This window comes from Anopheles marshallii, chromosome 3 (assembly GCF_943734725.1).
Source record: "Anopheles marshallii chromosome 3, idAnoMarsDA_429_01, whole genome shotgun sequence".
Lineage (NCBI taxonomy): Eukaryota > Metazoa > Arthropoda > Insecta > Diptera > Culicidae > Anopheles > Anopheles marshallii.
In genome coordinates, this window is record NC_071327.1 from 79,344,667 (window position 1) to 79,367,693 (window position 23,027).

The following is a 23,027-nucleotide window of genomic DNA, read 5'->3' on the forward strand; positions in this document are numbered from 1 at the left end:
TGTGTGGTTTTTCACGCGTTCCAAAACCATAAAGCATGCATATGATTGTGTTTTGGTTCTTTGGTCGTATGCACTTGTGGCGTTATCTGTTCGCAATCCATGAAAAATTGTGCCCATCCCCAACCTTGTTCCACATTCTATCAGCATGCCCGTAATGCTCCAGCATATTTCCCATGGATTTATGGCCGATACGGGTAGCATAACCTGCTGCTTCCGGTTGATACACGTTCCTTTTTTTTTCTCTCGAGTGGTGTTATATTATTCATTTCGAATCATGCACATTGTCCATCATGGCAATGCGCACCCGGATACACCGAGTGCCGTCTGTTGTCGGGTGGGATATTTTTCCATGTTACTTTATTTCCTCCTACTACTGCACTGCTGTCGGACGCAGTAAGGGGGGTATGTAATATTTCACTTATGCTCATTTAAGGACACTGATGAACTTCCGTCACGGTACAAACCGACCGCATGGTTGAATGTTTCGATGCTATACTGTTGCGGTAGCTCCGATCGGAGTTTCGGTGTCTCCCGTCATGGGAAAAAGGAGTCAATGTGTTTTACGAGTTTGTTTGTTTGTTTGATGGTTTGTTTATTTGTTCTCATGCACGCACAACCATCGATAGAGCGAATGTGGAATTCAAGCGATAGATCGTTCGTGCGCATTGATGGTGGTGAAGCACAGTTGAGGATGCGCTGCTGCAACCGTTGATCTGCATTTCCGTATCGATTCGATGGATTATCTGTTGTGTCGCATAAACACGGCAACCGAATGGGAGGTAAATATATTTCCGGTTCACATATGCTCCCACACGCATCCTTGCCTATTCTACAAGCCCAGCTTTCTGTACAACGAGCAAACAGCAGTACGTACGTACTGTCAGGTGCTCTTAACAGGCTTCGAACTAGAGTGTGTTTTTTACAAAAGAGCATTACTATGTACAGCGTCTAATACGTGCCGTTTAACCATAGTATACAGTGAAAATAAATACAGAACAATGCAATTTAGGCAGGGTGTGTGTATGTGTGTGTTTTTGAAAGAAACATTGTGTCAGAAAGATCGGTACTGTGTTCGTAACAGACGATGGAAGGAATTGATAAAAGGTGTTCAAAAATCACCCTAGCAGTAAGGAACAGAGAAAGAGAGATAGAGAGAAAGAGAATTTGAAGAACTGGAAACAAAAAAAAACACAACTGGGAAAACGTTTAACATGTATGTAAAAGAAACACAACAAACGTCCGCGGGGCGGACAACAGATGCAACAACACTCTAACTCTACCTGTATCTGAAAATCCAATCACAGATTTGGCTAACATGAGAAACGTTCATCATTATTAGTCACAGCTCACACGGCAAAGGCAAGTCGCGGCGGTTTTTTGGTTAATGTGTATATATTTTTTGTTTTATTTTTTTTTTCGTTTTGCGTGCAGTTTCACAGTTGTTTTGCGAGAAAGGCAATAAGGAGACGTATTAGTTTCACCGTACGATGCTACAACCGACGACAATTGTGATATGGGACTCATGGGTGGATGAGTAAACGAGATGAATGGGGGCAAAAAACGGGTCTCGAAGCAATGTTGGTCCATCTTACATACGCATACCGGTACCTTGCAAAGGATTGGCATGCTGGTTCGAATTACTGTCATATCGAATTGTGGTAATTGTTTTTTTTTTCGTTTCGTTTAGCATTTGCATTCGTAAGTTAGAAATGGAAGAAAAAAATGGTTGAAAAGAGAAAAAAGAGAATCGAATGAGCTTCAATTATCCAATGTTTGATGATACGTTTAGGTATTTCTTTATGTAAGCTTACTGCTAAATTGACCGAAGATCATATTCATGTGGATTGATAAAATCGTCGTGTTTGGTTCTTGCCGAATTTTGCATTGTTTTACATCAATTTAATAGTAAATGCTTTTTGCCCGTGATTCATACTACTAATATTTTGTTTGTTTCATCTGATTTCGATGTATATTTCTACTTTTTTCTTTAGTTTTACATTCTTAAGCTTTTTATTTTTTGGTGTGAGTTCAGTTGTTACACATATATGCATTTAGTGCTAAAATTTGTTTTACTTTGTACACCAACTGTAACGACACTTTGCTATTTTCCCATTATACACAGTTAACAAATCTGTTCATTTGATAATACAAATCGCGAGTTTAAAAGATATGATCATTTTCACACTGATGAGGAAATGAGAAACAGGATACTGCATGAGCTAACAATTACATAAATGGGATTAACACCGGAGTTGTAAAACACTAGTGAAGGCTAGAAACGTACATCCACACACTGATCAGAAAATGGCCAAAGGAACATTCGAATTGAACTGAAAATAAACAAAATCAATCAACTACCGGCACCGTTAGGCTGCAGAAAGAAAAGCCTGAACAACAAAGCTTAACATAGAAGAACAAAACTAGAGTGACAAAAAAGAAGAAAAGGATTGTTAAAAGTAATAAAAAATATCACTGATTGATTAAACCACACAAAATAAATCAATAGGTGGTTAAACCAGCTAAATGGTAAAATAAGGAAAAATAGCAACATTTTCATATTCATCAATGGGAAAATAAGAACAAACTGAAAAAAAATGCTAAAAAATACTAAAATCAGTTGACCTCAGCAAACCTGAACATTGAATTCGAAAAACAACAGTACACACGAAACAGAGTCAGTAGGGTCATAGCACAGTTGGTAAAAGAGAAATAGAGAGACAGAGAGAGAGAGAGAGAGAGCGAAAGACACAGTGAACAAACGAACGGGGAAAAAAGGGTCGAAAAACACGGTTTTGTTGAAAAACTCAAAGGAAAACCAACCATCAGGGATCATTATTTTATGGTTCATTACTTGGCTGCATTGGTGCCCGTACGCTCACAGTCCCCATTGCTTTCTCTTCTTCTTACGCCTCTGCCTTCATTCCCTTCCTCCACTCCCGTGTCATCGAAGGAGATCCTTCCAGACTCCCGGTTGTCCTATGAGATGGAGGTACGAGGCATGAGGATAAGGTGCACAACAGATCGACAATCACACTCACACACACAGTACACACGCGCACACAACATCCCACACACACGCGCGCGCTCACAATCAATGCCCGTTTGTACCGATGGTGCACAATCCGTAACATGTATCGGGCACCATCTCTATCGTACCCAATTCTATGGCGGTTTTAGCATTTCGATTCCAATTTGTAATTCGGTTTTGGTTTCGTTGTTTTGGGTTTTTATTTTTGCTTTATTCCACTAAACTAGTGGGCAACAATATTCAACCGGAAACCGCGATTGCTACAGCACACTAGTACACTAGTTTACTATTCTGAACCTTCTAGTTCCCTGGTTTCCTTTTTCTATTTTGTATCTTTTTTTCTTCGTATTGTTTGTAAAATTTTCCCAAATTTTATTTATTTCGTTTTTGATTTTAGATATCCTTAGCCAGGGAATACATTTTTGGTGCTTTTGTGTTACTTTCCAATCGCAAAGTACCGATTGCATCGCTTGCGAGTCTTTGTTCTATGTGTTTGTGAATGTGAGTGTGGATGTGTGTGAAGTATGCTGTTGAGTAGAAAATTGAAACTGAAAATGGGAAAAACCTCCACAATCCACGATCTCATGTTGCCTGGTGTTAGTCCATAACGAAGGTAATAGATATGTTTTTCTGTACGCCAATGAAATTCCAAAACCATTCTGGTTTGCAAGTAAGGAAAGTACACTTGAGACAATTCAAAGCTTCGTTATTTCCTATCCTATGAAGCAAAAACTTCTTTTACCATATTGTTGTGTAAGTATATTTACTTAGTTGAAGTTGTGGTTAAGTATGTAGCAAACGTGTGTGTATACTAGGAAATTCACGATTTTTTCTCGTGTCTCTCGTGTTAGTTGAGTGTTACGTTGTATGTTACTGTATTTACCTAGGCACTAGTGTGTGTAAAATTGTCTTAAACCTTTCAAGTGTACATGTTTGTCTGATTACATTTGTTTGTCAACATCGTGATCCGAAAGAAACAGAAACAAAAACAATCAAAGGATCATTCGGCTCTTTACAGCTCTCCAGTTGGTCTTACCTGATATCGCTGCGAGCAGCATCGTCCGCAGCAGGACTGCAGGAGCCCGGTTGCTCCGGTGGCCGTGTTGGCCGAATGTGACGGACTGGCCATCGGTGACGGAGATCCTGGCCGCTTCGTCTGTCCATTGTACTGCGTCTCTAGCTCGACAAACTCCCGGTCCTGGTGGGTCAGATGATTCGTCACATGAAAGAAATCAAACCATTCGTTAGTGACACGTTCGGCTATAGTGCATTCTAACGGAACCTACTGGCGACGACTACTCTACACAAATGGGGATACATTTGGGAGTCGGATATGTTACAGGTACTGGACCTTATGACTTTTTTTTTATTCTCACATGTGACTTAAGGTGAAAGCGTGTGGTTATGGTTATATGTGTATTTCTACCACATCACAAGCGTGCAGCATGCATGAGAGTGTATGCGCGTGGTGTAGGTACATGTCAACGAATGAACAAGAAGAAGTTCGCACAGCAACCCCACTCCGGTCGTAGAAAACGGCATGGTTGACAAATGAGCCTACGAAATTGATGATTAACCTTACATGGATATGCAGAGAAGGCAAGAAGCATGCGAAGATTTCACTTAGAGATGGAAATAGTTCGACAGAGAGACAGCGAAAGAATGTGATCGAAATTTTAATTTTTCCTCTAGGAGCTTTCATGAGCGAGCTTTCGTGTGCCTTACTGTGAATGTGAGGTGCATCATGTGATAGGCTGTTTATTGGATGTGTCATTTAAAATTCTAAGCAAATGTAAGAGATAGTTTCGAACAGTAGATAGAATATTCGTGAGAGGAAAAGATGCATGATTTAAACGTTAGAAAGTGGTGCAAAATATTTCTGTTTCGATCTGATCAGAACGGTATGAATCCTTAACTCCCCTAAAAATGTATTGTAATGTATGTGTGCACGTGTGCATATGTGTGGATGTGTGTGTATGTGAGTGTATAGCTACCGTAGTCTTCTCCAAGCATCGCAACAGATGATGATGCTGTAGCTCAAAGATGTCTTCATCGTTGTAGTTGTCGTCCAGTTCAATGCCAGACTCCTGCGCCGCTAGGCGCGACTCGGCCGCCTTCTTCTTGCTCGCGAACGCCGCACTGGCGCCCGCTTTCGCTATTCGTATTCGGGCAAGGCGTGCTTTCTACAAGTAGGTACGGAAAAACGTGTCGCACAGTTAACAGACTGTCCAGCGAGCGTGTACTTACAGCGAGCCGTCCTCATCGTCGGCCCGATCGATCCGGTAGCCTACCCGTTGTGCTTTCCGCTTGTCCGCCCGCTGGTTCTGATGGTAGATGCGGCTGAAGTTGGACACGATTACAGGTACAGGTAGCGCGATGACCAGCACACCGCTCAGCGAGCAAACGCCACCGACGATCTTGCCGGCAATCGTTTCCGGCACCATATCACCATAACTGTGGGTATATAAGATGGTTTTAGTATCAATTTAATTAAAGTTTTCATATCATAGTTTAAATATCGGAAGGCTCAGATTGCGATTGTGGACTTCAACAGATGATATCACTCCATATTACATCTTGCTATGAATTATAAATTAATACATTCTAATCATAAAATTGGAGCAGATGTTTATTGCTTTGGGAGACTTGCGACATAATTGAATAAATTGATGTCAATTCTTTTCAGGAATGCAGGTGAAATTGAAGTATTTTTTTAAATAATTTTCCCAAATAACATGAGACAGTAACCTTGGGTCTTCCATTCAGAGTCCCATTTTGGACGAACACCGATGAAGGTTCTGTGAGAAATGTAAAATATTTAAATTGAAAATTGAAATTATTAATGTGTGATTAGATTTCTGTTTTCCACCAAAGTTGGACAAACTGTTCTGCTTAAAAAGATTTACCATCTCTGATCGAAAACACTAACGCATGCAAAATAAGAATAAGAAGAAAGAATAAGAGTACGGATTGTATCGTGTTAACATACCTATTATTAAATTTGATAGTAGCAAATTCGACAATACTTTATCGAAATAAACACATATTTCTATCGGTAGAAAATTAAACGTTTGAAGGAACAATATGAAGTTGCTTCTACTGTTTCACTACATTATGAGCACCAGCTCAGTTGCGGTGTATCAAACCGTCATTTACAATTTAGTCGATTTGAGGTGTCAAAACCGCATCAAAATTGCAATTCCACCCAGCTCGAAACGCCAGCACGAAACGTGGAAACATTCCAAATGCCAACTGTATCTAGAGCATCATTAGATGCCCTCATTGCCATCACATTCGACAGACATTAAATGCGGGCATCAGCGACATTCGGCACATCACTCTTGGTCACGCTTCGGCCACTCGCGTTGGCTACCGAGAGACTATAAATATACTTTGCCCACCGGAGCATACCGTCTAGAAGCCCGACGAAATGAGCCGCGTCCAGCAAACCGTTTAAGGTGGTCACAGGCTGGGCAGCTGAGTCAGCTGGTGGCAAGTTTGCGACCATCTCTATGACCGATGACGCCACACGGACGGTGGAGTGGCAAGTCACGAATTTTGACTTGCCAATGACACCTCCTATCATGGCAGGTCGTGGCCTACCATCGGCCACTTCATTCCGACCGCAGGTTAGGTCGGTGCCATAAGGAGGAGATGCACATTATTCGCCGAAACGATACTTAGCACACGGTTTGCTGTTGGGGTCTGTTTCATTCGGTAGTAAGTGACTGATGTTTTCGTTACAAATTGCACTCAGAGTGATTGTAGATTTGCGCTTCGAAAACATACGAACTCAATGGAGACGCACGGTAGGATGCTTATATTAGCTGACCACTTGTGAAAATACTGGCGGGCCATGTACGCTGAGTGCAATTCCGTGCAATTACAACGTTAATCAATCTCGCAAGAATGGTATCGATTGAACAGCTCTGATTAAAAGCAAATAACAGCCAGTAGCCGTTCAACCGTAAAAGGCAACAAAGTGTTGCCACTTGCCGACTGGTAGCGATTTTGGAAAAAAGCGGTTGTTTGTTTTGGTTACAAAGTGGAAATGTTTGAAGATGTTTTCGTTTCGTTGTTATAAACATCAAAGCGTTTACTGGTTGTTTGCTCAAGTGGTTTTTTTACGCTAAAGGACATGTTTATCATGTGGCTGTTTGCTTACCTCGTAACAACAAGCAGACATTTGTAGAAACTTTGACATAAAACGATAGCGACTAGCAAAATGAGTAAATTTGCTACTTTATCTTGAGGATTTCATTCGTTGAAGCAAATTCCGATATAAGCAGTTAAACGAAATTATCAATGTGATTGAAATAGTGTAACAATTTTCGTCTAACTATTTTCTGAAAAAGCAACGTCATTTGTACAACATTTTACATCGCAGTAAAACGAGTGGCCTTTGGACAGAAAATTTATTTATTTATCTTTTTTTACTTGCCGTTGCTTCCAAAACGGTGGCTCCAACCTCGGGGCTCAATTTCAGTAATGGATTGGATCAATCGATAACATGAAACCCGACAGCTAATCAAACGATTTACTGAGGTAACTAAAACCGTAGAGCTTCAACTTCATCGTGATTGATGAAATGTACTTAAAGCTTTGCAAAGGAAAGCTGCGAGTGAGAGGCATAGATCGTGGCAGAGAGAGCGGGGGAAGGATGGAGAGAAAGAGAGACAGAGAGAATAAGAGAGCGAGAGAGAGAAGGAAAGAGCAAAAGCTGCTCAACGTTACCAACCGTGAGTCTGTTATTTCTAACACGGAAAACACCGTGCTGCGTGATTTTCTTTCCCTTCATTCATCAACACTCCGGGGATGGTATGCCGGCCAAAAAAAGGGCAGAAAAATGTGCACCCCCGTACCGTAGATTATTTGGGTTTGCTGGACGCTCCAACGCGAAAGAAGTAAAGCCATTAGTCAAACCCATCGCTTCTCCCAAAAGGCACCGTAGTATAACTAGACACTGTTCAGCAGAGTTCCCATGGAGATTGAGTTCATGGGTAGTACTAAGGTTCCATCACCTACACCGCCACCATCCAGCAGCTGTAATGACAGTGTCCGAGGCAGTTAACAACGAGCTTTTATTTACCCTTATCACGCATGAACGACCACCGTCCGAGGTACTTTTGCCGGGGCAGAACGAACGGCAAGGACGCCCGAACGCCCAGGAAGGTGACTCGCAACGGAACTTTTGCTACCACTAGCAAAATGGGAAGTGAGTTGAAAGTGCCTCCCCACGTTCGACATTTAATGGTTTTCGGTTGGGTCGAGAAATACAGTCAAATCGCTTCCAGCTAGCTGGCAAACGGTTTCGTTTAGAGCTCTTTGGAGATTCTTTACGGGCAGTATCCACGTGCAGGAGTTTCCTCGTGCTAAGGGACACGTGAGGAACGGTACGCGGTGCACAGAGACGTGATAAGTTGCAAATAAGAATTAAAGATTCCTATCGGAGGGAAGTGTAATCTTCGGTGGTTATTTTGCTTCATTTGCTTGTTGCCGGAGCGTTGTAGTGGCACGCCGGTTTTGCTGACCTTTCCGTTGGTACACGCGACAGCAATGGGTTGGGTTTGTTGGGTTCATAATTTTTGCTACCGCTTAACAACTGACATTACTGCTCTTGTTCTTCGCTACGAACCGAACCTCAATTGTAGGCCATGCGGACAATTAATGATTCAGCATTCAAGTGTGGAATTGTTACTAGCACTTATTGGAAATGAATTGCCAGAGGTATATAGTTCGTTAGTTAATGAAATAACTTAATTTAACTCCTGGATGTATGCTATGGTTATAACAAGTTTTTGAAATTATTAGCTTTGCTACAAAAGCGCGTAGTACATCGTCGCAGTTTCCTGATCAACTCTACTCCTTGATTAACGTACCCAATTACTTCCAGTTGAAATTATAGTGATCAACTGGCATGAAACACGTCGCACGACATACTATAGCTGTGTGTTTCAAATTCCAGCAAGTACATTTACAGTATTATTGCAGCCATAACATCCTAAAACTTACACCCATGTTCACCCTTCTTCCATTTGGGATCTATTTTCGGATGAACGAATTCATTTCCATCTCTAATGATAAGGGTTAAGGGCATTCCCTGTCTCTCTCACTCTTCTTAATGCAAAAGTCTTAGCTGATAATTCGCAAAGAACGCGTGCATTGTAGTGAAAGGGTGCAATTCTCTGGCGTTCTTCTGTCGGCGTGCTGCAACGAAGGTAGTGAACGAACAGAAGACGAACATTGTCGTAACGAGGTCGTTTTATGCTGGTGAGGTTCAAAATTCAAAAGAAAACTTTCGCAATAGAAACAAGAAGGTCCACATGCTGTGAAGTTGCTCCGGAGGAGATAAAAACTAAGCAGTATTGTCATATCTCGGTACTTCGTAAGAAGCGATACTTGTGATAGGAAAAGGTAATGATAGAAATTCGTTTATAGTTGACCGAAAGTTTAGCTTACATAATAACAAATTATTCACTTTCAATTTTGCTTTACTCTTCTCAACTTGATGGGCATCTCACCAAAAGAAATAGCTCTTATTGAAGTGGATGAAAAGTTCTAACCCTGCAGAGCCAATATGGTCCAGTTTTTCTCTAATTAGTCCCATTTCATTCATTCAAAGAACCCAAAGAGCAAAAAAGGAACCCTTTCGATTGATGGAAAACAGAGAAACCCCTTTACAATCCATTAATTTTCCCGAGCAGATTGCAGTGATTTACGATTATGGAAACATCATTGGGTTCGTAACAGGGAGAAAGAGGATGAGAAAAAGGGAGGGATGGAAGGAAATGGAGAGAAACAAAATCAGAAAACGAAACGGTGGAAAAATTGGTCATAAAGTCCGATCGGACAGCCATTGAACCGTGACAAACCATTAATGGACCGATTGAAACTGTGGACCAGTGTGGACCAACGCGAGATGTGCGTAGAGCAAAAAAAAGAAGAATGGGAAATTGGACCTTAAAAAATGAAAATCAAGCTAAAAATATGACATTCAATAAATTAGTCGTGTGACCGGAAAACAATTCGCACCGATCGCGAGAGACGGAACTCCTTTATTTAACGTCCAATCGAGCGCAATGACTACGGGGCCAAAAGAGAAAAAGGTCACACCAAAACGAATGAAAGAAAGAATCTCACCGCACATAAATCATCGATCAACACCATTTACAAATGGGTATCCATTAGGGTGCATCCTTCTAGACGCTAAATCATAAGACAAACAGCAAAGCAACACCACAGGCCGATTGCCAGTAGCAAAAAGAGGTCCTTAGCGTGACAGCGCTCGTGAATGGGAAACGCGAACTTGTACCAAAGAAAACTTCTTCAATTGCATGGTTTCAAGTTTTGTGCTACGCCACACGCAAGAATTTCAACCGGAACGGAGTAGTTCATACTTCTTTAACTCTCCTTCGTTCATTGGGGAAAAAGGACAACTCAACAGAAAAGTTAAAGTTGAAAATAACATTTGCACCTCATCAGTGCCGGATGCCACCACCTGTACAGTGGTGGAAGAAATTCGAGTGAAAATTCACAAAATATGCTATCAAAGAAATTAAAATTGTCATCCGGTGGTTTCCGGCAAACAGCACACGCTCCCTCAATCCATTCGGTTGGTGAAGTGTGAAGTGGCTCTAAATATCGTGAGCAGTGCTAATGAGAGGTGGCTCCACAACTAATGCGATGAAAACGAGCACTATTTCTACTTTCGGTTGCGGTAGACATTGGCACGAACGAACCATAATTCATGCGACACACGGCCCATACTCAGGCCGCTGTGTGCGGTTGACGTGTTAGGCCTTGCATTTGTCGCAACGCTGATCCCCTTCTCGGGGAAAAAAGGTTTAACTTTCTGCAGGCTTTCCACACCATGAAACTATCTCGAGGTGGAGCTATGGGTTATGTCAATGACTGAAACGTTATTCATGCAGAGCATCTTGAAACCGTAATGTTATGTTATGTTTCGTTAGACGAAGGGGATGTTCGTAATAGCAATAGGACGAGCTATTATCGAGTTTTTGTTCCTTTTTTAGGGTAAAAATTGTAAATACATTTATGTGCCGAAGGAACTGCCTCATCAATTTAACAAATCGTACACTTAAGCCATCATTGACAATACAAACTGAAACTTAGTTTAGTTATGTACTTGAGGTAAAATATTCCAATAGTTGCAGAATTAGAATATCTGTTGTAAAATCGTGTTAAACGTCCATATAAAACGATACTTTTGCAGGTCATTGGAGCCATATTGAATCATAGTTATTATTATTGCTTTTTTCAAAACAACAAGAAAAGGTAAAAAATACAGTGCTGCGACCATGAACAAAAAGTTTGAGGTTCTATCTGACAGCTAGTTGTTGCTTTATGCCGAATAACTGGCGAATATGTTAGAACAGAAATCATTCCATGTCAAAATACTACCTTTAAAAGGCCAAACGAAATGTTGATAAAGAGAGAACTTCATTTGATTATTCCATCCATTTAACAACACACTACTTAACTTCCTTGGGAGGGCATTTTCCCCAACAACCATCACTCATCTTCCTGATGGGTGTTCTGATGTTTCGTGTTTGACTTAGAAGTTTTCCAGTTCTCCACTTAGTACGACATGCCCGAGTACATACACCTCAGAAGTTGTAGTTTATTTTTGCTTCCAAAAAATAAAAAAGGAAAACAAAAAATCGCAACGGGTGGTAGTACTGCCCGCCGGAAGGCAAGTGCATGGGGAACACCCCTGTGGGGCCTGCGGAGTTAATGGGAATAATTTGCACACTTTTGCTACGGTTACCCGTCCGTTACCCAAGCGCAGAGAGCTAACGTGTCGATGGCAGAGCTTTGATGTGGTGCAGCTGTTTAATATGGTTTATTTAGCGGTAAAAGTTAACCAACCTGCCGACGAGGGAAGAGCACGGGCAGAGCAAAAAATCCCGCCCCATCTCGCCAAAGAGATGCCCTGCTACAGTTTCGGGTAAAAGGTGTGAATAAACTTTGACATCGATAAAGCGCAAAGTGGTTCGCTCATCTCATTACGCGGGTGAAACTGTCTGCTGCACTGTTATGTTGCGATTTTTTTGTTCTGGCTTCGTTTGGATCGGCCGCGTATCGTGCCCACGCAGTGTGCATAATTATCGCGTGCTTCCACCCTGCAGTGGAGTCATGGGTTTGGAAGGTGTTGAGTGAAAAGTTTCATGCGCGGTGAGCTGCGCTTCATTGATGCAGGTAATTTAGCGGCCAACTTTCAACGTTGTGTTGCCGCGGTGTTCCGTACTGCACAGTGTGGGACGTTAAGTAGGGCAGATAGAAGGCGAATCTATACTTTAAAAAGAACTCTTCCAAAGAAGCAGAATAACCGAATCTTGTCTTGGCGATCGAGATTCCCGCGAGGGAACGAGATGGAAACAAGCACATTCCTGTGAAGTTTTCGGGAAACATGGTTGCGACCGTTCTGCTAGAATATTGTTGCCTTGTCGCAGTCGTTATCATGAGCAAAAATCGTTGAAAATTGCGCTTGTTGTTTATTGCATCGTAAACGAGCATTAGCTCGGTGGGGGTGAAACAGAAACGAAGTTGGGGCCAATGTTCAACAGGGACTTTCTAATGATGTTTCCAAGCGTGTTGGAACTAAAATTTTCTGTTTTTTTTACTATTTCAGGGGCTTTTTTTTAGCAATTTCTAAAATTGTTTCTGGTTTTATGCTCACTGTATCGCGCATGTAACATTTGATTCTAGCATAGAGTGTTGGTTTGCTCTAAACGTAATAACCTAAAATAACCCACAGAGCAACTCTCATGTCAGATTCAATTGATAGCCATTTAAGACTTCATACCAGAAAGATCTTCCCAACGCAAACAAAATCCTAAGCAAACACCAACCTACAACGAATCGAATCAAATCAAGAACGACAGATTTTCCTCCCGCTGTGCCACGTGAAAATCGCTCATAGCTACCTGGAGGCGTGTTTAATGGTCGGATCATTACGCTTTACGAGTTGGACACAGCGAGCATTCGGGAACGATTCGGAATGGATTGGCGTGTTCGGAAGGCAAAGGCGGAGGCCACACGTAGTGTCTAATATTTGGCAAAAATTAAATCTCCTCAAGATAATCATCGGTTGGCCGCTTGATGGCGCATCATAATCGTCCCATTTTATCGGTTAATTGAGGGTAAATAATCGTTTAATCACGGTTGCTCAATGGTAGGAATTTAGTAGCAAGGGGCGTTTGTTCTATTTTAATGTCCTCAGATCATTAAGGTCCTGCCAGAGATGAGTTTGTTGTTCAAGGGCAAGCAAAACATTCCGCTTTGAGTGCATGACATTCGAAGGTGTCCTAAGTGTCCGTTCAATGTCATATCACTTTTTTTCATAATCCCCATAACAGTGGTCTTTCGACTAACAACTAGCGACAATGCAGTTGATCGCTTCTTCTCTTTTTAAATAAATACCCACTTGGCAGTGGTATCGTGACTTACCCAAGCGTGGTCATGGTGACGATCGTGTACCAGAACGCGGCCGGAATCGAGGTAAAGTTGGTACCGTCCACGTTCTTCTCCGCGTAGAACATGACCGTGGCGAAGATGATGATGGCCATGGCAAGGGAGAACACCAGGAACCCAAGCTCGGATGCGCACGATTTGAGCGTGTAGCCCAGAATGCGCAAACCTTGCGAGTGTCGCGAGAACTTGAAGATACGGAAGACGCGAAACACTCGGAGCGTCACGAACGCACCGGACACATCGTCGTTGTCGGTGATGCCGAGACCGATGTAGTACGGCAGGATCGCAACCACATCGATGATGCTCATCACGCTGCGCACAAATTTGCACCGGTTCGGTGCGGCAAACAACCGCAGCAGATACTCCGCGGTAAAAATCATGACGCACGCCGTGTCCAGACAGAAGAAGACGATTTTGTAGCGTTCGCCACAGGATAGCGTACCGGCACGGCCCGGCCGCACCCCGCACGGCACCGTCTCGACGACGTTCGCCATCACAGATACAGCAATGAAGAAGCCCGTGACGTAGTAGAACACGAGCGCGGCAGTGGAAGTATGCGGATTCTCGAAGGCGCGCCACATCCGTTGTCTGATGTTGGTCAGCTGCTGCAGGTTGTTGTCGCTGTTCTCCGACAGCTTGTCATCCATCAGCCGCTCGGCGTTTTCGCGCTTCCGATCGCGGTAGTCCTCGTAGCAGCAGTCGCCGATCACGTCCGGCATGATGCCAAAGAATGCCAGCTCCTCGTCGTAGCTGAGCAGACATTCGTGCCGTGGGTAGTGGAGCTTGCCGGTTCGATAGTAGTTGAGAATGTGCCGGAAGATGTCCGGGTCGCGATCGAAGAAGTACTCCTTGCTGTCCTCATCGTAGAAGAAGTCACGCTCGTTCGAGCCGAGCAGCGTGTCCGGGTACTTTTCGACCGTCGTGCGCCACGTTTCGAACCGCCGCCCGGACACGTTGATGATGAGCTTCTCGTCCTCCGAGCGCAGCCGGTCCTTGAACACCGGTGGGGCCGGCAGCGGATGGGACGCTATCGGCACCCAGCCGATGGCCGCCGCCCGTGCGAATGGCAACCAAGCGGCGACCGAAGCCATACTATTCGGTGGAATTTTTCAATGATCCTCCAAGTGCGCAACTACCCACCGGCGAGAGTCGGGGTGGAGTTGGTGGATGTCACCAAAAGGCTACCACTGCAGCAGTGCAGAGCCGACTCGAGTAGCTAACTTCACCAAGAATTCGACACTGGAAACCAAAACCCTGAATCAAGCTGAAGTTCACCGTACGCACTTCAACATAAACTATGCCGCCTTTCTAGAGCTCCCGCACACTATTGCACACAGACTAACACTGCGATGCTACAGCACCATTTAACCGTCAGAAGTACTTCAGTCAGCACTTTGGCATGCAAATGCCAAATCACTCTCGGCAGAAATTACCCTGTAGCTACTGTACGCTTTCTTTGCACTTGCGAAGACGATACTTCCCTGCGGTGTACAGTAAAACCTGCAATATTATTGACCACTCGCACCGAAATACCTTCAGGATATTCGACGCACCTAATCAACTTCTACGCAACAAACACAGAAAGCCGCCAAGTGTCCGGTTTCTTACGGCGAGCAACCGAGATTACGTCTCGTCCAAGAACCTCCGGTGTTGGCACTCGCCGGTGATTAATCACTTTCATCGCACATTTTATCTCGGATGCTCGATTCATCGAACTCGAGCAAAATCGGTCGGTATTCGTGCGGTGCAGTTCTGTTCGACTTTTCTGGATGCTTTTGTCCGCTGCTGTTTGCTTTTGCCTGTTCTTCAGCTAACCACCTACACCGGGTCCCTCTGACACGCGCTGCAGCCCACGGTGGCGAAGAAAATGGCGCTCGGTTCGCGTGCTAGTTGTTAATGCCGGTGGGCACTTTAGGAATCTTTTCCCGCATGTTGCCGTCGGATGGGAGCGTTGTCTGTTCGCAGAGTGCACCACTTGCGGCTGCTGGGACACCAGGGACGACCATCAAATGTGTAACATTCCATCCCAGTCGGCAGGTTGGCCGGTGGACTCAGCGGACTGTTGACATGGGGGCGAGAATGAAGGGAGGAAGAAAATATCATTAGTATAAAGCTGGTGAATATTGCATCCATTATGCGACCGAAAGTGAGCAGATTCCGGAGCAAGATAGAGCGCAAACGATTTGAAATTCGACCTCAGCGCGCTGGATCGAATTCCGCCCAGTGGCGTGTGATGTAGCACACTAACGCCACTGGGCAAGTGTGAAATGATGAAGTGACAAAGTGATATTGAAGACACTGTGGGCGATGATGGGGACGATGATGATGCTGCACACTGACGAACTGAGTGCACTCTCCAGCTGGCAGCAACTACTGCCATGCATGCAGCTGTATGCAAATCAACTTTTCCCCATCCCGAGATAGTGAAGATGATCAGCATAAAGCTGCTAGCCATGATGGCTACTATGAATGCGCTTTCTTCGGTGGCTTTTTTGCTGAGCAAACGCTAATTGATTGATAAGAAAAATGATCCATGGGCCATGATGACACGATGGGTGGCATTTATTATCGAGTTGATTTGATTGATTCTATATTAGGAAGCTTAATGGACTTATCATTGATACATAGCATAAGTAACCAAAGAGTTTTGGAGTCGTTTAAGGCATTGAATATTAATGATGGCTGTGCCATTATATGTTTGAAGACATTAAGGAAGGTTAAAGATCAAACCGTTGTTACTACAGTACTATTAATTGGGAAGAATAATCCAGTGTGATTTATACAACATCACCGCTAGAATTTAATTGATTTTTTGCTCTACTGTGCTTCTTCTTGAGTTTCAAGATTGGCGTGATTTTAGATAAATTTATTTCTAGAGCATTTGAAATTAAAAAGAAAATATTAACTACGTCATAATTGCTATTGTTTTTGGTGACAAACGTTTCTTCTGGATGTTTTTCGATGGAGGCGCCTTGTTCCAGTGACGATAAAACATGCTTAAAACTAAACGTATCCATCGTAAACCATTTAAATCGTGTGAACAAGTCACACTCCCATCACACACTGCAAGACTCCAGCATGCTCAACTGGAATACATTAACGAGCAGTTTCTTTCCCCCCTGGCTGTCGCATTACACGCCCCGAAGTGTCTCAGTTAACAACCGACGATGAAGTACCACTTTGCCATATTTATGAAGAACGTTTCATAGTGAGCAAAGTTTTACAGCTCGCCGTTTGGCTTCATTTACTTCATCATGGGATTGTCATCACCCGGGGACTGGAAAAAGGCTTGAGGGAAAACTTTTGGATGCTTTAGAAGGAGAGAGAGGGAGAGAGACAGAGAAACGGAACGCTAAATCAAAGCACATCGAATGAAAAATCACGTCTGGTAGCGAGTGACCTTACGATCGGCCCAAAGTGATTCATGACCCAAAAGGATCTATCGTTTTTTTAGTTGTTTTTTTTATTCTCCCGAAACAATAACTTTCCAGCTACTGGTTAAGTGCAACAGTATAGCAAAACAGAACAAAAAACGTGCCGAAAGGGATCAGCGCAAATTTATGGCAAAATAATCGGAAATCATGGCAATATTTTTCCCTTAATAGGAACATAAAAGAACCACAGACTCCTGCTCATTCGGCGCTCCACTTGGACAATTCATTTGTGGTGCGCACGGAAATAGCACATGGCAGCTATAATAATTGTCCACACACAAACGACGCCGGTATTGCAAACGGAAGTGCAAGCCTCCTTGGGGTTAAACTGGAAAATGGGAAAACCGATCCTTTTCTTGATCGAAAAGGCACACCATATTTCGTGCCTTGCTTGATGAAGAAGGGTAGAAGAGGTGTGAGAATGTTTTCGCTTCATTAGAAACATATGGTCGTTTGTAGTGTGCCAGTGGGACGGTCAACGGATCGTTTCGTTTTCCATCCCGCTAACCAGATAGCTGAATTGTATTTTTCGCCTCGTGTTTCTTATTTCTTTTTCCGTTACGTGGTACAATTCTGTTCTTGGCCATTCGCTCATTTAAGTCCGTTTTAAATGGCACAACATAAAAAAGCGATTGTCCAAACCACTGAATGATGCCGTAATTAAGATGCAATTCCTGCTGAAATTAATTCTCGTTCGGAGGACCGCGGAACCCCACCAGTGGGGAAGCGGGAAGGCTTCCGGAAGCGATGGTTTAATTGCCTTTCTTTCGATAAAAAATAAGCGTTTTAAATTATGGTTATCGTTTCACCGGCGAAGTCCGGGACGGCCCTGCCGGAAGGTTGATGGATTGATGGGATTTTTATAGCGAGCTGCCAAGGGTTATGCTTAAAGCGATTTCAATTAAAACCGAAACATGCGTTGATTGATAGTGCTTACGTTCATAATCAAGATGAATTTATTGCAACAAACGCAAATGGTACCAACAGCAATAACGTGATTATTATATGTTCACAAGAGCACGGGTTGATCGTACACTACAGTTAGTAAAACGATTTAACCAAGTCAACTTATTATGTTGTGATGGTAGAGAAACATTTCCAGCTTTCGCTTAATTGACATGATTTTCTAATCTCACCAGGTGTATTTTTCAGCAGCAGTCTAATATGTTATAAATATGTTATAGTGGAGTATGAATAATCGTAACATGATGACGTCCCAGAAACATGTACAGTATTCTTTGTAGACCAAACAAAGAGAATGAGTAGCCAATCATATTCTTTAAACCCTCTAAACACTCCGTCTATCATCCACTCATGACTTCCAATGACCTCTGAGATAATTGTCTATTGTACGATCATGGCTGCGCAGACTGCGTCACAAAAATGAGTAAGTAAGTAAGTCGCTAAGGAAGCAGTTTTAAATAGCAACATAACCGACAACGAGAACATAACAAGACGATGAATAACAAACCCATGTTATTCAAACAGAACGAAAGTCAAAGTAAAGCAACTAGGCTGAGGGTAATCTACGGTTAAAGAAAGAGGATAAACTATTGCTTTCTGAGTAACGATCGGTTTAGATGAAGCTGGTTTTTACCGCATCGAATTCCAGAGTATCTGGCCAATGTCATACATCTACGCATGTCTACAGCACACTTCGCAAAATGGTACTTAATAAATGAAGACATTTTTCGACCAAATGTATGACCTACTGACCTTGGGAAGATTAAATTATCAGAACTCTTTATAGAATCGCGTAACGCATCAACCTATCAACAAAAGAACAGAACGAAGAGAAGCCAGCAGAGCTATTCTAGCCATGCTATGCTATGCTAGTTTAAGCTTGAAGAAGGCTTTATTGCATAACTTGAATACTAAAGTTTTTGGAACAGAAGAATTAGTTCTGAATTAGTTCCAAAAGTTAAGAGAAACCTACTAGTAAGCGAGACATCCCAGAATAGAGAGCAATGGAAAGGAATAACTCGTTGGCCGGCACGACACTACACACGAAGCGGATACATTACACTCATACGCACTATTTGAACTTATAACACTTCTGCACACAACTGCACTTCAGCTTACGGATTATGGGTTTGTAAAAATACTTGCACAGAGCGTAGTAAAAATACATTCAATGCGTACGCTGAATGGCGGCCGAATGTCACTTGTCATTTTAAACAAGCAAAATAAGTATGCCTGACCAAAAACATGCCGTTCAGCTGATAGCACCTTATCGCTCCGAGTTGCAGTTAACATTTTTGACTGATTTTGTGCCATAAATTGTTGTTGTTATTTTTTTTATTAACTCTAGATGAATCGGCGGAATAGAATCAACAACGCTAACCAGTAACGTTACACGGAGATGTTGCTCTGCGTGACAAATACGAATGTCAACAATTCCGTTGCTTGAAAATTGAATCAATATATACCAGAGAGGCAAAAAAAACACAGCATAGACAACAATTTCAAAACAAACAGATTAAAAGATTCACTTTTTTTAAATAGTGTATTATTCCACGCATATGCAAAATTCCAAACGTCTGATTTCAATGATGCATATTAAAAGAAAAACATTGATAGTGCTTTATCGCCCTGGGATGCATTCTCTGAACTAAAACACAGTAACAGTTCCGGTAAATCTTTGTAAGCATCGCATCTGTCGGTCATCTCGACGTAAATGACTGATAGTATAGCACACATTGTTAACTTGCCAGCAATGAAACAGTTCAGTTGATCAGGTCTGGTGGGTCAGTTCTGGTGTGGGTGCTTAACAGCAGTGTTTCTCGTTGGAGAAGAAATCCGCAAAAATGTGAGTTTTCTTGCCCGTGCAATATTAAAGCTAACTATTTCATTGTTATTAACAAAACTCTTGTTACCTTTACAGGATCCTCAAATTCGTTTTTGTGCTATTTTGTATAGTTTTGGCAACAGTGGCAGAAAATGAAGAACAGGAAGAGTCGACAACACAAAACGCAGAAAACGAGGAAGTGCGGAAGTTTCTAAATGAAATTGGCAGTTTGGAAGGAACAAAGCTCACAGTTGGCGAAAGATCAATTGATTCGCGTGATTGGAACACGTTAGATGTTTTCCCAAACATCTCGACGCTTATAATAAGGAAACAAGGGCGATCTCTGCAAACTAATATATTCGAATGGACTAAAACACTCAGCCAGGTTTACATGGACGATAACCTTCTCACAGCAGTTCCAAAGGAAGCACTCTCTGTGCTGACTTCCCTAACAGTCCTTTCAATCAGCAACAACCGCTTGGAAGCACTCAGTGACGGTGATGAGTTTATGGGCCTAGTTCATTTGGAACATTTATACCTTGATCGCAACTCGATCAACGTTGTGCATCCTCACACATTCGCTTCCCTGCGGGAGCTAAAGCAGCTTGGTCTAAGTGAAAATCGGCTTACAGCGCTCGATGGACTAATACTGCCACCGGAGAACCAGTTGGAAATGTTAAGTGTAAGCCACAATTACGTCAAATCGATTAACGAGTCCATTTTCAATCGAATGAGAGCTTTGAAGCAACTTTCGTTAGATGGAAATCTATTGGAAACGTTGCGTGATAATACCTTTGCAGAGCTACGCGAGCTACGACGAGTCGATTTAAGTGATAATTTTTTGAAATCTATACCATCCAAGCTGTTCGCCTCAAACAGAAAACTGGTGGAGTTAATTCTAGCGAGAAACCTGCTCGAAAAGCTTCCTGTGGATGTGTTCCGTGGATTGAATCATCTAGCTGATTTAAGCCTTCAGGATAATCGGTTTACCGAACTACCCGAAGACATTTTCCGCGATCAACCACTGTTCACACGGCTCTCACTGAGCGGGAATCGTATTGTAAACTTCCAACCGATCTTTCTTAAATGTACCGATGTTGAGTTGCAAAACAATCGCGTGCGGGTTTTGAACAAGATTTCTTTCGACACAAACGCGACATTGGTAGAGCGTCTATTTCTTCATGGTAACGAAATTGCATCGATCGAACAAAGTGTCTTTGAAGGGTTGCCGAAATTGGAAAACATTTACTTGGATTATAATCGCATCACGGAACTCTCGCCGATGCTATTCCACACGAACCATGAGCTTCAGCAGGTGACTCTCTCCTACAACCGGCTGTCGGTGTTACGGACGAATACTTTCTCCGGTTTGCCGCGACTTCATCAGGTTGACCTATCCTACAACCAACTGAGCGCTATCGAACCTGCTGTTTTTCACGACTCTCCGGTAGAATATTTAAATCTAAACGGAAACCAGCTTACAACTCTCGACGATTGGGCATTTTCCGGCATAAATCTACTGTACCTATTTGTGGATTCCAATGCAATCGATTCGCGGCTGACTTCGTCTGGAATGGTGTTGGATGGGTTGGTGGACTTATCAGCTGCCAACAATCACATCGCATCATGGGAGGCGTTCTGTACATCAAACTTTACCCGCTTGACATCCATCAACTTGTCGAACAACTCACTAACATCGATCGAAGGTGGTTGTTTGGATCATCTTCTGCCACGGGTCAACAACAGTTTTGACACGCTTCCAATTACAGTAAATGTTGCATACAACATACTTTCGGAGGTTCCCGTGCTTGCTGGGCGCATTCAGTCGCTAGATCTCAGTGGTAATAATGTGTCAGACCTGGGCGATGGGTACGCATTCCAGTGGTATCAGCAAACGGAGACGCTGATTTTGCAAAACACTTCGTTGAGAATGGTTCGCTCAGAAAGCTTCAAATTTTTGCAGAACTTGACGCAGCTTGTGATTAGTTCAAGCACTTTGGAACTGATAGAGGAGGATGCTTTCCATGCTCTAAAGCTTCAGAAGTTATTGATAAGCAATTCATCCTTGGTAACACTCCCACCTTTACTACTGAAAGGGCAAACTGCCCTTTATGATGTGTCATTGGCCTTCAATGCGCTATCTCAGCTGTCATCCTCTTTCTTCGCCGATTGTGCTATGTTGGTAGAGATAAACCTTTCTCATAACAGAATAACGACTGTGGACCAGCTCTGGTTTCAAAATTTGACCGAACTTAAAACCATCATGCTTGATAACAACTTAATTACACAGCTCCCTGCAAATATGGTCCCCACGAAACACATCCTCAGAGCACTATCGCTCGCAGGAAATGCGTTGAGCTCAATCTCCGATGCAGATTTCTTCGCGAATGGTTCAATTTATCAGCTGAACCTTTCAAACAATAAGCTGGAAGACATCGATATTCTCGAAAGCAACAATATCATCAACATTCTGGATGTTTCTCAAAACCGATTGCAGCGATTGGTTGTTCGACCTAATTATCGTATCCTGGTAGCCAATTCCAATAACATCACATCGCTACGTTTGGAACCCGTTTCGAAATTTGAACTCGTATATCTTAATCTCGCGGACAATCAGCTGGACCAACTCGATCTCCAGATTTTCGATGTGCGAACGCTTAATGAGCTGGATATATCGGAAAACCGGCTTGACGTGTTTCCATTCGAGTTGGTTTACAAGCTAAAGCAGCTGAAGAACTTGATCGTGTCTAGAAATAACATACGCACATTGCCATCGACGGATATGGTAGAACCGTTCAAGCTCCAGACGCTTGATCTATCGGAAAATCCGCTCGAGGAGCAGCCGAATACCTTCCTGGACTCCTGCGTTGTGGATAATCTAATCGTGACCGTAGCAAAATGAGCCGCATCAAGGCGGAAACCGGATTCGCTGAACTATTTATAGTGAATAAAGGTGTCCAAATAAAACCTCGAACCCATAAATGTCGTTTTTGAATGGCTTTGTTACTCGAATGACTGGATGTTCCGGGACCGTATCACCGGCTTTATTTGTAAAATGTCATGTAAAGTTAATCAACCTGTGCATACACACAAACTCCGCACACGCAGCCGATTGCTAGAACTTTGATGCCAGCGTACGATGACTTGAACGTTGCGGACCAGCTCCCTGGTTGGGTTGCATGTGTGGTGACACCATTAGAACGTGTGTCCAGAAGGGTGGAAAGCGTTAGCATGAAAAGTTGGCAACTTCCATTACTATCAATCATTCTTCACCCATGGATGG

At 42.9% G+C, this 23,027-nt stretch overlaps 2 protein-coding genes across 2 annotated transcripts; one reads left to right on the forward strand and one right to left on the reverse strand.

The window, feature by feature from the left end:
* Nucleotides 1-1,588: 1,588 nt before the first annotated feature.
* LOC128712115 (potassium voltage-gated channel protein Shal) lies at nucleotides 1,589-14,613 on the reverse strand. The gene is made up of 6 exons (XM_053807011.1): nucleotides 13,499-14,613; nucleotides 5,320-5,482; nucleotides 5,023-5,211; nucleotides 4,065-4,226; nucleotides 2,852-2,976; nucleotides 1,589-1,640 (listed from the first exon to the last, which is right to left on the reverse strand). The coding sequence occupies exons 1-6, from the start codon at nucleotides 14,611-14,613 to the stop codon at nucleotides 1,589-1,591; spliced, it is 1,806 nt and encodes a 601-aa protein (XP_053662986.1).
* Nucleotides 14,614-18,339: 3,726 nt separating this feature from the next.
* Nucleotides 18,340-22,646, forward strand: LOC128713207 (chaoptin-like). Its single transcript, XM_053808067.1, has 2 exons — nucleotides 18,340-18,347; nucleotides 19,841-22,646. The coding sequence occupies exons 1-2, from the start codon at nucleotides 18,340-18,342 to the stop codon at nucleotides 22,644-22,646; spliced, it is 2,814 nt and encodes a 937-aa protein (XP_053664042.1).
* The last annotated feature ends 381 nt before the right edge of the window (nucleotides 22,647-23,027 follow it).